Genomic DNA, 14,539 nt, shown 5'->3' on the forward strand with positions numbered 1-14,539 from the left:
GATAAAGAGTTTGTTACAATTTGTAGTCACTGCAGACACAAAATTAACATCCACATTCATGTCTGTAGGAGTGGGCTCGGAACAATGCACAGATGCTATATGTCCTGTTTCCCTACAGTTTTTGTGAGCTGTCCAGCACTTAGGGCACGCAACCTTGTCATGTTGCAAGAAACAGTACAGGCACGATGGGAGTGCAGAGAACTGCTGTTTCTGTAGTTATTGTTGTTGTTTGGCACACTGCTGTCCAGTGCAGCACAGGAGTCGTGTTTGTACGACTGTCATATCATCCTCCCTCTGAGAACTGACTGACACCCGACAACCAGAAACAGGAGCTACCACGGCGATGTCACACCAAGCCTCACTCTAATCACCTGCAGCATGAGACACCTCAAATGATAGAGCAATATTTAACAATTCAGCTAAAGATGGACTCACATTGCTGTGTGCGCTGACGCACCTCTTTGTCAGTAGCCAACGAATGATAGCGTCACATATCACTGAGTACTAATGGTGTGAAAGCCTGCATAGTTAGTGTGGCTGACAAGTTTGTGATATCAACTGTTAAGAGCCTGCTGCTGCTCGAGCAGAGATTAGATCACTGCCTCCGTGTACAGAAAACTGAAGGAACAATGAAATAGACTGAGCATGCACAAGTGAACACCACACTCATCCGCAATTGTATCATTCTGTAAGATACAAAGATCACAGCCAAAATTAACCACAGTTTATTCTTCTTACACATACAAGCAAACAACCAATGAGAACATAGGCAACAACATAGAAACAATCCAGGTACTGATACAAACAGTTGCTGACAGTAAGTACGAACACAATATGAGAGTGAGTGCCAGCTGTGCTGCACTTATGAAGAGGAGGGCCTCAGCAGCAGGTGAGGCAGATGCTGTGCCATGTGCTCAAGTCGTGTTACCCACGAGAGGCAGCGTCTGGTGGCTGGCCTGTGCAGACATCATTGACAGAATTTTTGAAGTGTAGTGTGCCAGTGGCTTAATACCATGGCACATATCCAAGTACTACTTACAGGGTTAAAGCACCTAGGCTTACATATTGATAGCATACTAAACTGAACAAACTACACTGTGGATCCATGCAAAAGACTGAATTCTGAAAATTATGTTTTATGCATTGTCTGCTCTTATATAATATGGAATCCATTGTGTCAGTTTATTATGTTTATTTTCACACCCTTATGGCACATGGAATCATATTTTGGGGAAATCAGTCACTAGCTAAAAGAGTGCTACATGCAGAGGAAAGAGCGATAAGAATCATGAGTGGAGTCCACCCCAGAGCCATATTCTGAAATCTTTTTAAGGAGGTTGAAATCCTCATGTCCACTGCGCAATATATATGTTTCATAGTGAAAAAAGCCCCTTTTTGAACCGACCAAATAGTGTGTATCATAGTAATGATTTCTAGAAGAAAAGATGCTGTCCACTATGTGCATGCAAACCTGAGTATGGTACAGAAAGTGACCCATTTCAGTGGCTGTAAGATTTTTAATGCCATCCCTTCACAAATAAATTGTTTAGTAGATGATGAGCTCTTGTTTAAAAAAAAAAAACACTCAAGGCAGTTCCTGTTGCAAGGATCATTTCACACAACAGAAGAGTTCTGAACCACAAAGAATAGAATAAATGTATCTATAACTCTCAAATACGTTCCCACATCCTTATCTGTGACCCTGACTATTTATTATTGTAAACATACATATTTTGCTATATTAGATCTTCTGTAAGATTTAATTTTTCTGTACTATCTATTGATCTGCACAATTTATTTTTCTATAACAGAACCTAAGTTGTTGATACTTCAGTATGAAACTGATTAGTATTATTTACATAATACCATAGAATGTAACCACAACAAACTTGTACAACTGACACGTTCCGTATTCAGTGACATATTCACAACAAGGATCACCAGAACATGAATACATAAGTGAAAATAAATACTGAGGGAAATTGCAAAATTTATGTTTCTTTCTACTTATAATAATTAACATACCTTGCTGTCTTACTCCTTGGCCATTCCATATTTATCAGACTGCAACACTCTTCTACCAGATTAGGATGTTCATGGATTTTCAGAACTTCCATTGAATTTTAATTGTGGACATCAATGTAATTTAGGAAAAAAAAAATAGTGAGGTCACCTAACACCAAATCTGCAAAAAAGATTCATAATCTCAATACAAGATCCCTCTTCAGGGCCTCTCAGTATGTATGAATATGCATCTTTTGTCTATTGGAAAAGCATCTTTGTCATTTATGATTGATAATTATGACACTACTTCTCATGCACAGATTTCCTAAATTAATACAAACATAGCTGCCCTTGCATGAAATATGTTAAGCCACAAAACAAACTCATTTGAGTACTGGATAACAACAATACGGAAAGGATACCTTGCTACTCACCCTACATCTACATCTATATGGATACTCTGCAAAGCACATTTAAGTATCTGGCAGAGGGTTCATCGAACCACCTTCACACTTCTCTATTATCCAAATCTCGTATAGCGCACAGAAAGAACAAACACCTATTTCTTTCCGTACGAGCTCTGATTTCCCTTATTTTATGATGGTGATCGCTTCTCCCTATGTAGGTCGGTTTCAACAAAATATTTTCACATTTGGAGGAGAAAGTTGGTGACTGGAATTTCGTGAGAAGATTCCATCACAATGAAAAACGCCTTTCTTTTAATGATGTACAGCCCAAATCCTGTATCATTTCAGTGGCACTCTTTCCCATATTTCGCCATAGTACATAATGTGCAGCCCCTCTTTGAACTTTTTCGATGTATTCTGTCAGTCCCACCTGGTAAGGATCCCACACCACGCAGCAGTATTCTAAAAGAGGATGAACAAGCATATTGTAGGCAGTCTCCTTAGTAGATCTGTTACATTGTCCTGCCAATAAAACACAGTCTCTGGTTAGCCTTTCCCACAACATTTTCTATCTGTTCCTTCCAATTTAAGTTGTTCATAATTGTAATTTATGGCCTTTAGATTAGGCTGATTTATCGTGTAACCGAAATTTAACGAATTCCTTTTAGCACTCATGTGGATGACCTCACACTTTTCGTTATTTAGGGTCAACTGCCAATTTTCGCACCATTCAGATATCTTTTCTAAATCGTTTTGAAATCTGTTTTGATCTTCTGATGACTTTATTAGTCAATAACTGACAGCGTTATCTGCAAACAACCAAAGATTGCTGCTCAGATTGTCTCCCAAATCATTTATATAGACAAGGAACAGCAAAGGGCTTGTAACACTACCTTGGGTAACGCCAGAAATCGCTTCTTTTTTACTTGATGACTTTCCGTCAATTACTATGAACTGTGCTCTTTCTGATGGTAAATCACAAATCTAGTCACATAACTGAGACGATATTCCATAAGCGCGCAAATTCACTACAAGGTCCATAAGCGCGCAAATTCACTACAAGACGCATGTGTGGTACAGTGTCAAAAGCCTTCCGGAAATCCAGAAATATGGAAATGGTTTGAAATCCCTTGTCAATAGCACTCAACACTTCATGTGAATTAAGAGCTAGTTGTGTTTCACAAGAACGATGTTTTCTAAACCCATGTTGACTGTGTGTCAATAGACCTTTTCCTTCGAGGTAATTCATAATGTTCGAACACTATATATGTTCCAAAATCCTGCATATCGATGTTAATGATATGGGTCTGTAATTAAGTGGATTACTCCTACTACATTTCTTGAATATTGGTGTGACTTGTGCAAGTTTCCAGTCTTTGGGGACGGATCTTTCGTCGAGCGAATGATTGTATATGATTGTTAAGTATGGAGCTAATACATCCGAATACTCTGAAAGGAACCTAATTGATATACAGTCTGGACCACGAGACTTGTTTTTTATTAACTGATTTAAGTTGCTTTGCAACTCCAAGGATATTTGCTTCGACGTTACTGATGTTGGCAGCTGTTCTTGATTTGAATTCTGAAATATTTACTTCATCTTCTTTTGTGAAGGTATTTCGGAAGGCCGTGTTTAGTAACTCTGCTTTGGCAACACTGTCTTAGATAGTACATCAATTGCTATCACGCAGAGAAGGCATTGATTGTTTCTTGCCGTTAACAAAGTTCACATACGACCAGAATCTCTTGGTATTTTCTGCCAGGTTTTGAGACACAGTTTCATTGTGGAAACTGTTATAAACATCTCGCATTGAAGTCCGCACTAAACTTTCAGCTTCTGTAAAAGATCGCCAATCTTGAGGCTTTTGCATCTGTTTAAATCTGGCATGTTTGTTTCCTTGTTTCTGCAACAATGTTCTAACTTGTTTTGTGTACCAAGGAGGATCAACTCTGTTATTTGTTATTTATGTGGTATAAATCTCTCAACTGCTGCCACATCTGGTCTACACTTATATTATTAATTTGCAATGAGTGGAGATTACCTCTCAGGAAAGCATCAAATGAATTTTTATCTGCTTTTTTGAATAGGTATATTTTTCATTTATTTTTGGAGGATTTGGGTGTTACAATAATCAGTCTCGCTACGACAACCCTGCTTTCACTAATCCCTGTATCAGTTTTGATGCTCCAAGCAAGGGAAAACTACAGCCGTAATTTTTCCCGAGGGCATGCAGCTTTACTGTATGGTTGATGATGATGGCGTCCTCTTGGGTAAAATATTCTGGAGGTAAAATAGTCCCCCATTCGGATCTCCGGTCGGGGACTACTCAAGAGGACGTCGTTATCAGGAGAAAGAAAACTGGCGTTCTACGGATCGGAGCGTGGAATGTCAGATCCCTTAATTGGGCAGGTAGGTTAGAAAATTTAAAAAGGGAAATGGATAGGTTAAAGTTAGATATAGTGGGAATTAGTGAAGTTCGGTGGCAGGAGGAACAAGACTTTTGGTCAGGTGATTACAGGGTTATAAATACAAAATCAAATAGGGGTAATGCAGGAGTAGGTTTAATAATGAATAAAAAAATAGGAGTGCGGGTTAGCTACTACAAACAGCATAGTGAACGCATTATTGTGGCCAAGATACACACAAAGCCCATGCCTACTACAGTTGTTGTTGTTGTGGTCTTCAGTCCTGAGACTGGTTTGATGCAGCTCTCCATGTTACTCTATCCTGTGCAAGCTTCTTCATCTCCCAGTACCTACTGCAACCTACATCCTTCTGAATCTGCTTAGTGTATTGATCTCTTGGTCTCCCTCTACGATTTTTACCCTCCACGCTGCCCTCCAATGCTAAATTTGTGATTCCTTGATGCCTCAAAACATGTCCTACCAACCGATCCCTTCTTCTAGTCAAGTTGTGCCACAAACTTCTCTTCTCCCCAATCCTATTCAATACCTCCTCATTAGTTACGTGATCTACCCACCTTATCTTCAGCATTCTTCTGTAGCACCACATTTCGAAAGCTTCTATTCTCTTCTTGTCCAAACTGGTTATCGTCCATGTTTCACTTCCATACATGGCTAAACTCCATACAAATATTTTTAGAAACGACTTCCTGACACTTAAATCAATACTCGATGTTAACAAATTTCTCTTCTTCAGAAACGATTTCCTTGCCATTGCCAGTCTACATTTTATATCCTCTCTACTTCGACCATCATCAGTTATTTTACTCCCTAAATAGCAAAACTCCTTTACTACTTTAAGTGTCTCATTTCCTAATCTAATCCCCTCAGCATCACCCGATTTAATTTGACTACATTCCATTATCCTCGTTTTGCTTTTGTTGATATTCATCTTATATCCTCCTTTCAAGACACTGTCCATTCCGTTCAACTGCTCTTCCAAGTCCTTTGCTGTCTCTGACAGAATTACAATGTCATCGGCGAACCTCAAAGTTTTTACTTCTTCTCCATGAATTTTAATACCTACTCCGAATTTTTCTTTTGTTTCCTTTACTGCTTGCTCAATATACAGATTGAATAACATCGGGGAGAGGCTACAACCCTGTCTCACTCCTTTCCCAACCACTGCTTCCCTTTCATGTCCCTCGACTCTTATAACTGCCATCTGGTTTCTGTACAAATTGTAAATAGCCTTTCGCTCCTGTATTTTACCCCTGCCACCTTCAGAATCTGAAAGAGAGTATTCCAGTTAACGTTGTCAAAAGCTTTCTCTAAGTCTACAAATGCTAGAAATGTAGGTTTGCCTTTTCTTAATCTTTCTTCTAAGATAAGTCGTAAGGTTAGTATTGCCTCTCGTGTTCCAACATTTCTACGGAATCCAAACTGATCTTCCCCGAGGTCCGCTTCTACCAGTTTTTCCATTCGTCTGTGAAGAATTCGCATTAGTATTTTGCAGCTGTGACTTATTAAACTGATAGTTCGGTAATTTTCACATCTGTCAACACCTGCCTTCTTTGGGATTGGAATTATTATATTCTTCTTGAAGTCTGTGGGTATTTCGCCTGTCTCATACATCTTGCTCACCAGATGGTAGAGTTTTGTCATGACTGGCTCTCCCAAGGCCATCAGTAGTTCTAATGGAATGTTGTCTACTCCCGGGGCCTTGTTTCGACTCAGGTCTTTCAGTGCTCTGTCAAACTCTTCACGCAGTATCTTATCTCCCATTTCATCTTCATCTACATCCTCTTCCATTTCCATAATATTGTCCTCAAGTACATCACCCTTGTATAAACCCTCTATATACTCCTTCCACCTTTCTGCCTTCCCTTCTTTGCTTAGAACTGGGTTGCCATCTGAGCTCTTGATATTCATACAAGTGGTTCTCTTCTCTCCAAAGGTCTCTTTAATTTTCCTGTAGGCAGTATCTATCTTACCCCTAGTGAGACAAGCCTCTACATCCTTACATTTGTCCTCTAGCCATCCCTGCTTAGCCATTTTGCACTTTCTGTCGATCTCATTTTTGAGACGTTTGTATTCCCTTTTGCCTGCTTCATTTACTGCAATTTTGTATTTTCTCCTTTCATCAATTAAATTCAATATTTCTTCTGTTACCCAAGGATTTCTATTAGCCCTCGTCTTTTTACCTACTTGATCCTCTGCTGCCTTCACTACTTCATCCCTCAGAGCTACCCATTCTTCTTCCACTGTATTTCCTTCCCCCATTCCTGTCAATTGTTCCCTTATGCTCTCCCTGAAACTCTCTACAACCTCTGGTTCTTTCAGTTTATCCAGGTCCCATCTCCTTAAATTCCCACCTTTTTGCAGTTTCTTCAGTTTCAATCTGCAGTTCATAACCAATAGATTGTGGTCAGAATCCACATCTGCCCCTGGAAATGTCTTACAATTTAAAACCTGGTTCCTAAATCTCTGTCTTACCATTATATAATCTATCTGATACCTATTAGTATCTCCAGGATTCTTCCAGGTATACAACCTTCTTTTATGATTCTTGAACCAAGTGTTAGCTATGATTAAGTTATGCTCTGTGCAAAATTCTACAAGGCGGCTTCCTCTTTCATTTCTTCCCCCCAATCCATATTCACCTACTACGTTTCCTTCTCTCCCTTTTCCTACTGACGAATTCCAGTCACCCATGACTATTAAATTTTCGTCTCCCTTCACTACCTGAATAATTTCTTTTATCTCGTCATACATTTCATCAATTTCTTCATCATCTGCAGAGCTAGTTGGCATATAAACTTGTACTACTGTAGTAGGCATGGGCTTTGTGTCTATCTTGGCCACAATAATGCGTTCACTATGCTGTTTGTAGTAGCTAACCCGCGCTCCTATTTTTTTATTCATTATTAAACCTACTCCTGCATTACCTCTATTTGATTTTGTATTTATAACCCTGTAATCACCTGACCAAAAGTCTTGTTCCTCCTGCCACCGAACTTCACTAATTCCCACTATATCTAACTTTAACCTATCCATTTCCCTTTTTAAATTTTATAGCCTACCTGCCCGATTAAGGGATCTGACATTCCACGCTCCGATCCGTAGATTGCCAGTTTTCTTTCTCCTGATAACGACGTCCTCTTGAGTAGTCCCCGCCCGGAGATCCGAATGGGGGACTATTTTACCTCCGGAATATTTTACCCAAGAGGACGCCATCATCATTTAATCATACAGTAAAGCTGCATGTAAAGCTGCATGTCCTCGGGAAAAATTACGGCTGTAGTTTCCCCTTGCTTTCAGCCGTTCGCAGTACCAGCCCAGCAAGGCCGTTTTGGTTAATGTTACAAGGCCAGATCAGTCAATCATCCAGACTACTACCAGGAGTAGGTTTAATAATGAATAAAAAAATAGGAGCGCGGGTTAGCTACTACAAACAGCATAGTGAACGCATTATTGTGGCCAAGATAGACACAAAGCCCATGCCTACTACAGTAGTACAAGTTTATATGCCAACTAGCTCTGCAGATGATGAAGAAATTGATGAAATGTATGACGAGATAAAAGAAATTATTCAGGTAGTGAAGGGAGACGAAAATTTAATAGTCATGGGTGACTGGAATTCGACAGTAGGAAAAGGAAGAGAAGGAAACGTTGTAGGTGAATATGGATTGGGGCCAAGAAATGAAAGAGGAAGCCACCTGGTAGAATTTTGCACAGAGCATAACTCAATCATAGCTAACACTTGGTTCAAAAATCATAAAAGAAGGTTGTATACCTGGAAGAATCCTGGAGATACTAAAAGGTATCAGATAGATTATATAATGGTAAGACAGAGATTTAGGAACCAGGTTTTAAATTGTAAGACATTTCCAGGGGCAGATGTGGATTCTGACCACAATCTATTGGTTATGACCTGCAGATTGAAACTGAAGAAACTGCAAAAAGGTGGGAATTTAAGGAGATGGGACCTGGATAAACTGAAAGAACCAGAGGTTTTAGAGAGTTTCAGGGAGAGCATAAGGGGACAATTGACAAGAATGGGGGAAAGAAATACAGTAGAAGAAGAATGGGTAGCTCTGAGGGATGAAGTAGTGAAGGCAGCAGAGGATCAAATAGGTAAAAAGACGAGGGCTAGTAGAAATCCTTGGGTGACAGAAAAAATATTGAATTTAATTGATGAAAGAAGATAATATAAAAATGCAGTAAATGAAACAGGCAAAAAGGAATACAAACGTCTAAAAATGAGATTGGCAGGAAGTGCAAAATGGCTAAGCAGGCATGGCTAGAGGACAAATGTAAGGATGTAGAGGCTTATCTCACGAGGGGTAAGACAGATACTGCCTACAGGAAAATTAAAGAGACCTTTGGAGAAAAGAGAACCACTTGCATGAATATCAAGAGGTCAGATAGAAATCCAGTTCTAAGCAAAGAAGAGAAAGCAGAAAGGTGGAAGGAGTATATAGAGTGTCTATACAAGGGTGATGTACTTCAGGGCAATATTATGGAAATGGAAGAGGATGTAGATGAAGATGAAATGAGAGACATGATACTGCGTGAAGAGTTTGCCAGAGTGCTGAAAGACCTAAGTCGAAACAAGGCCCCTGGAGTAAACTACATTCCATTAGAACTACTGATGGCCTCGGGAGAGCCAGTCCTGACAAAACTCTACCATCTGGTGAGCAAAATGTATGAGACAGGTGAAATACCCTCAGACTTCAAGAAGAATATAATAATTCCAATCCCAAAGAAAGCAGGTGTTGACAGATGTGAAAATTACTGAACTATCAGTTTAATAAGTCACAGCTGCAAAATACTAATGCGAATTCTTTACAGACAAATGGAAAAACTGGTAGAAGCCAACCTTGGGGAAGATCAGTTTGGATTCTGTAGAAATATTGGAACACGTGAGGCAATACTGACCCTACGACTTATCTTAGAAGCTAGATTAAGAAAAGGCAAACCTATGTTTATAGCATTTGTAGACTTAGAGAAAGCTTTTGACAATGTTGACTGGAATACTCTCTTTCAAATTCTGAAGGTGGCAGGGGTAAAATACAGGGAGCGAAAAGCTATTTACAATTTGTACAGAAACCAGATGGCAGTTATAAGAGTCGAGGGGCATGAAAGGGAAGCAGTGTTGGGAAGGGAGTGAGACAGGGTTGTAGCCTTTCCCCAATGTTATTCAATCTGTATATTGAGCAAGCAGTAAAGGAAACAAAAGAATAGTTTGGTGTAGGTATAAAAATTCATGGAGAAGAAATAAAAACTTTGAGGTTCGCCGATGACATTGTAATTCTGTCAGAGACAGCAAAGGACTTGGAAGAGCAGTTGAACGGAATGGACAGTGTCTTGAAAGGAGGGTATAAGATGAACATCAACAAAAGCAAAATGAGGATAATGGAATGTAGTCAAATTAAATCGGGTGATGCTGAGGGTATTAGATTAGGAAATGAGACACTTAAACTAGTAAAGGAGTTTTGCTATTTGGGGAGCAAAGTAACTGATGATGGTCGAAGTAGAGAGGATATAAAATGTAGACTGGCAATGGCAAGGAAAGCATTTCTGAAGAAGAGAAATTTGTTAACATCAAGTATAGATTTAAGAGTCAGGAAGTCGTTTCTGTAAGTATTTGTATGGAGTGTAGCCATGTATGGAAGTGAAACACGGATGGTAAATAATTTGGACAAGAAGAGAATAGAAGCTTTCAAAATGTGGTGCTACAGAAGAATGCTGAAGATTAGATGGATAGATCACATGACTAATGAGGAGGTATTGAATAGAATTGGGGAGAAGAGAAATTTGTGGCACAACTTGACTAGAAGAAGGGATCGGTTGGTAGGACATGTTCTGAGGCATCAAGGGATCACCAATTTAGTATTGGAGGGCAGCGTGGAGGGTAAAAATTGTAGAGGGAGACCTAGAGATGAATACACTAAGCAGATTCAGAAGGATGTAGGCTGCAGTACATACTGGGAGATGAAGCAACTTGCACAGGATAGAGTAGCATGGAGAGCTGCATCAAACAGTATCAGGACTGAAGACCACAACAACAACAACATTAACTTAGGATTATTTGTTGCTAAGTCAAGTGTGTTTTCACTCTATAGAGAAGGCATTGACTTGCAGGCAGGCAAATGAAAGAGACTGCCAAAATATTAAAACTTTTGGATAAAGTTTGTATCCTGAAGTAGAAAACATTAACACAAGGACAACTCCACACACATGGTCACTGTCACAGTGTGCTAGAGCCCAACTGCAACTCTGTCTGATGGAGCAGCATTCAGGCATGGGTGGTGGTGGTAAGAAGGTGGGAAGGGGGAGGGTATGGGTGGTGGAAGATGCTAGTGCTGTCTGGTGGAGCATACAAGGACTAGATGGGGACAATATAAGGTTGTTAGGTACAATGTCGGGAGGCTGCGTTGGAGGGAAGGGGGACAGGGAGAGAAGTATATAAGGCGAAAGTATATAGGTGCATTGTTAGGACAGATGATGTGTAGTACTGGAATGGGAGCAAGGACGGGGATAGGTATGTGGGAGGCTGGAGCTAGTGAAGGTTTAGGTCCAGGGAGACTTCCCACATGCACAGTTCAGTTATTAAAGTGAAGCACATCATGCTGGGCAGTATGTTCTGCAACAGGTAGTCCAGATGTCTATTGGCCATAGTTTTGGCAGTACACATTCATGTAGACAGACAGCTTGATAGTTGTCGTGCCCACATAGAAAGTGACATAGTGGTTGCAGCTTAGTTGGTAGATCACATTGCTGCTTTCGTAGGTGGCCCTGCCTTTGATGGGGGAGGTGACACCTGTGACAGGAGTGGAGTAGGTGGTAGTGGGAGGATGTATGGAACAGGTCTTGCATCTAGCTCTATTGTAGGAATATGAGCCATGACACAAGCAGCTGCTCCAATCCTTGGTGTTACTGAGTCATGAGAGGAGTGCTCCTTTGTGGCAGGACAGTGGGTATGTGGGAGATGATAAGTCACTGGAGAGAAAAAGCACGGAATATCTGTTTCTGGAGAAGATTTGGTAGGTAATTTTTGTCTGTGAAGGCCTCTGTGAGCATCTTGACATATTTTGAGAGGGACTGCTCATCGCTACAGATGTGATGACACCAATGGCTAACTGTAACAAAGGGATTTCCTGGTATGTAATTGGTGGCACCTGGGGATGTGGAGGTATTGTTGATCATTGGTAGGTTTGATGTGAGTGGAGGTACTGATGTAGCCATTGTTGAGGTGGAGGTCAACTTCGTGGAAGGTAGTTTTTTGCGTTGAGGAGGGCTATGTGAAGTGAATGGGGGAGACGGTATTGAGGTTCTGTAGGAACACGGATGCGGTGTCCTCACTCTTGGTCCAGAACACGAAGATATCATCAATGAATCTGAACCAGCAGAAGGGTTTGGGATTCTGTTGGTTAGCAAGGATACCTCTAGATGGCCCATGAACAGGTTGTCATAGGAAGGTGCTATGTGGGTGCCCATTGCTGTACAGAGGATTTTTTTGTAGGTGATACCTTCATAAGAGAACTAATAGTGTGTGAGGTGCACAAAAGCAGAGATCCTCTCTGGGGGGGAACAGTAACTAACCACAAAGGGGCTGTCTGGGTGGTTGGGTTTATGAACTTTAGGAAGCATGTAGGAGATAGTAGTGGTGGGAGTGAGGACAGAGAGAGATCAGGGGAGGTGTTATGGGTGGACCTAAGAGATTGAGGAGGGACTGGAGATTCTGCTGGATTTTTCGAATGGGGTGGCCACTCTGACAGGGTTTGTAGGTGGACTTACCTGACAGCTGGGGAGACCCTGCACCAAGTAATCCCTGGGATCGATACCCATAGTGGTGCTGCCTACGTCAGTATGTAGGATTAGGATTATAAGGTCAGGGTCAGTTTTTAGTTGGTGGAGTGTGGTTCTTTTCGTGGATGGTCGGTTGGTTTCCATACTGTGAGATTTGAGGAATGATGGTGGGGCAAGTTTCGAGATAACGAAATTCAGAAAAGTTAACAGGTGATGATGGAGGGGGGGGGGGGGGGGGGAGAGTGGCTCATAGTTGGATGGAGGAGTGAAGTGAGTCAGGCAGGGTCCAGTTCAGTTTTGATTTGTGTCTTATTGGTAGGGTTGGTGGCGAAAAAGTGTCTCCACTGTAAGGATATAGAGGGCAGAATGTCTTTAACAAGCCCTGCATGAGTGACTTTGGGAGTTCAAATGGCTGTGAGCACTATGGGACTTAACTTCTAAGGTCATCAGTCCCCTAGAACTTAGAACTAATTAAACCTAACTAACCTAAGGACATCACACACATCCATGTCCAAGGCAGGATTTGAACCTGTGACCGTAGCAGTCGCGTGGTTCCAGACTGTGGTGCCTAGAACCGCTTAGCCACCTTGGCCGGCACTTTGGGAGTGATACAAATGGTAAGGCCTTTGGAAAGGAATGATATTTCTGTGGGACTGAGGCTACTGGAGGACAGGTCCATGACCATGCTGTGGGTTTGTTTAGGTTCTGGATTCTGTGTGGTGGTGGGAATTTCTGAGGGTGTGGTAAACATAGTAGGTCTGCAAGGCAGGGCTTGTTGGTTATGAGGGAAGGTTTGATTGAGGCTCGTGTAGAGCTTCTGGACAGGTTGGAGTGTTTTTCAGGTGCACTGTGTTTGCTGCTTTAGTTCATGGATGGCAAGGGTTTCATTTGGGACGTGGTCCATAGGAATTTGGGACTGCAGAGCTGTAGAATTTTATAGATGGAAAGGAGGAACTGGAAGGAGGTTTGGCCCTGATTTTATGGTTTTGCAGGACTAGGTTGGGAAGTGTCATGAACTGACAGAATTTGAACAGACAAAGGTCATTCTGGAAGGCGGTGTTGCAGCTGGAGGTGGGTAATTTGATGGTGAGGCCGTCTGTGGGGACACCATAAGCTACACAACAATGCAAGAACCGTATGTGGGACTGTATTCTGGCTAGGGATAGAGAAACTTTTCTGTATTGGTGCAGATGGAAAGAGCAAGGATGCATGATAAAAAGGATGAAATGGATGAAGCATAGTGAAAAACGTGAAATCTGAGGGAGTAGGTCCTAAAGTGGAAGACAAAAACAAACAAATTGATGTGAAAATACTGAGAGAAAAACAAATAAAAATACAATAATAGTGGGACGCAGGTCAGTGGGTGGATATGTGTGAAGAGATGGCCAGCAGGTGTAATTGGATCAGGCGAGGGCAGTATTTTCGTGCTCGAATAAGGGAAGAGAGGGGTGAGGGGAGGGGATTGGGGAAGTGGTGGGTGGTTAGGTAAGGGGTGCAATTAAGTTCATGTAGCACAGGGAGGCACAGAAAAACATGTGAAAATACATGAGGATGAGGGAGGAAGTATAATAAATTTGAAGGTTTATGAATATTACATCAGTGGGAAGAACGTGGGGCATGAGACGCTGCACTTAACATCTGCAGACACATAAAGCCATTTGCATATATTTGCCCAAGTTTTTGCTGGAACTGATACTTTACTAACTCATTATATTTACATAACAATGAGCTCATTTTGGCAATTTTTGCCATTTTCAAGTGATTGTATGAATTAGTAGTTGCTTGCTTTTTTGGAGAAAGCTGTCAAACATGCAGTGCTATTATAAATGTGATCTTATACTAAAATTACCAGTGGCACAAAAACAAAGTGACAATAAAACAGATGTCTGGGACACAATGGATTGTGTTTG

The 14,539-nt window shown here is 41.1% G+C and overlaps 1 protein-coding gene across 3 annotated transcripts in view; it reads right to left on the reverse strand.

Annotated features, from left to right (window-relative positions):
• LOC126258713 (N-alpha-acetyltransferase 80) overlaps window positions 1–14,539 on the reverse strand; it is a 148,224-nt gene that overhangs the window by 93,401 nt on the left and 40,284 nt on the right. For 2 of the 3 annotated variants that reach the window (XM_049955664.1, XM_049955665.1), the window contains one exon: window positions 2,026–2,185. The exons of the other annotated variant lie outside the window; for it this stretch is intronic. In XM_049955664.1, coding sequence (XP_049811621.1) covers window positions 2,026–2,117 — 92 coding nt within the window. In that variant the 5' untranslated portion in view covers window positions 2,118–2,185. The remainder of the gene's footprint in view (window positions 1–2,025; window positions 2,186–14,539) is intronic. 3 annotated transcript variants of the gene reach the window in all.

Source organism: Schistocerca nitens, chromosome 1 (assembly GCF_023898315.1).
Source record: "Schistocerca nitens isolate TAMUIC-IGC-003100 chromosome 1, iqSchNite1.1, whole genome shotgun sequence".
Taxonomy (NCBI): Eukaryota; Metazoa; Arthropoda; class Insecta; order Orthoptera; family Acrididae; genus Schistocerca; species Schistocerca nitens.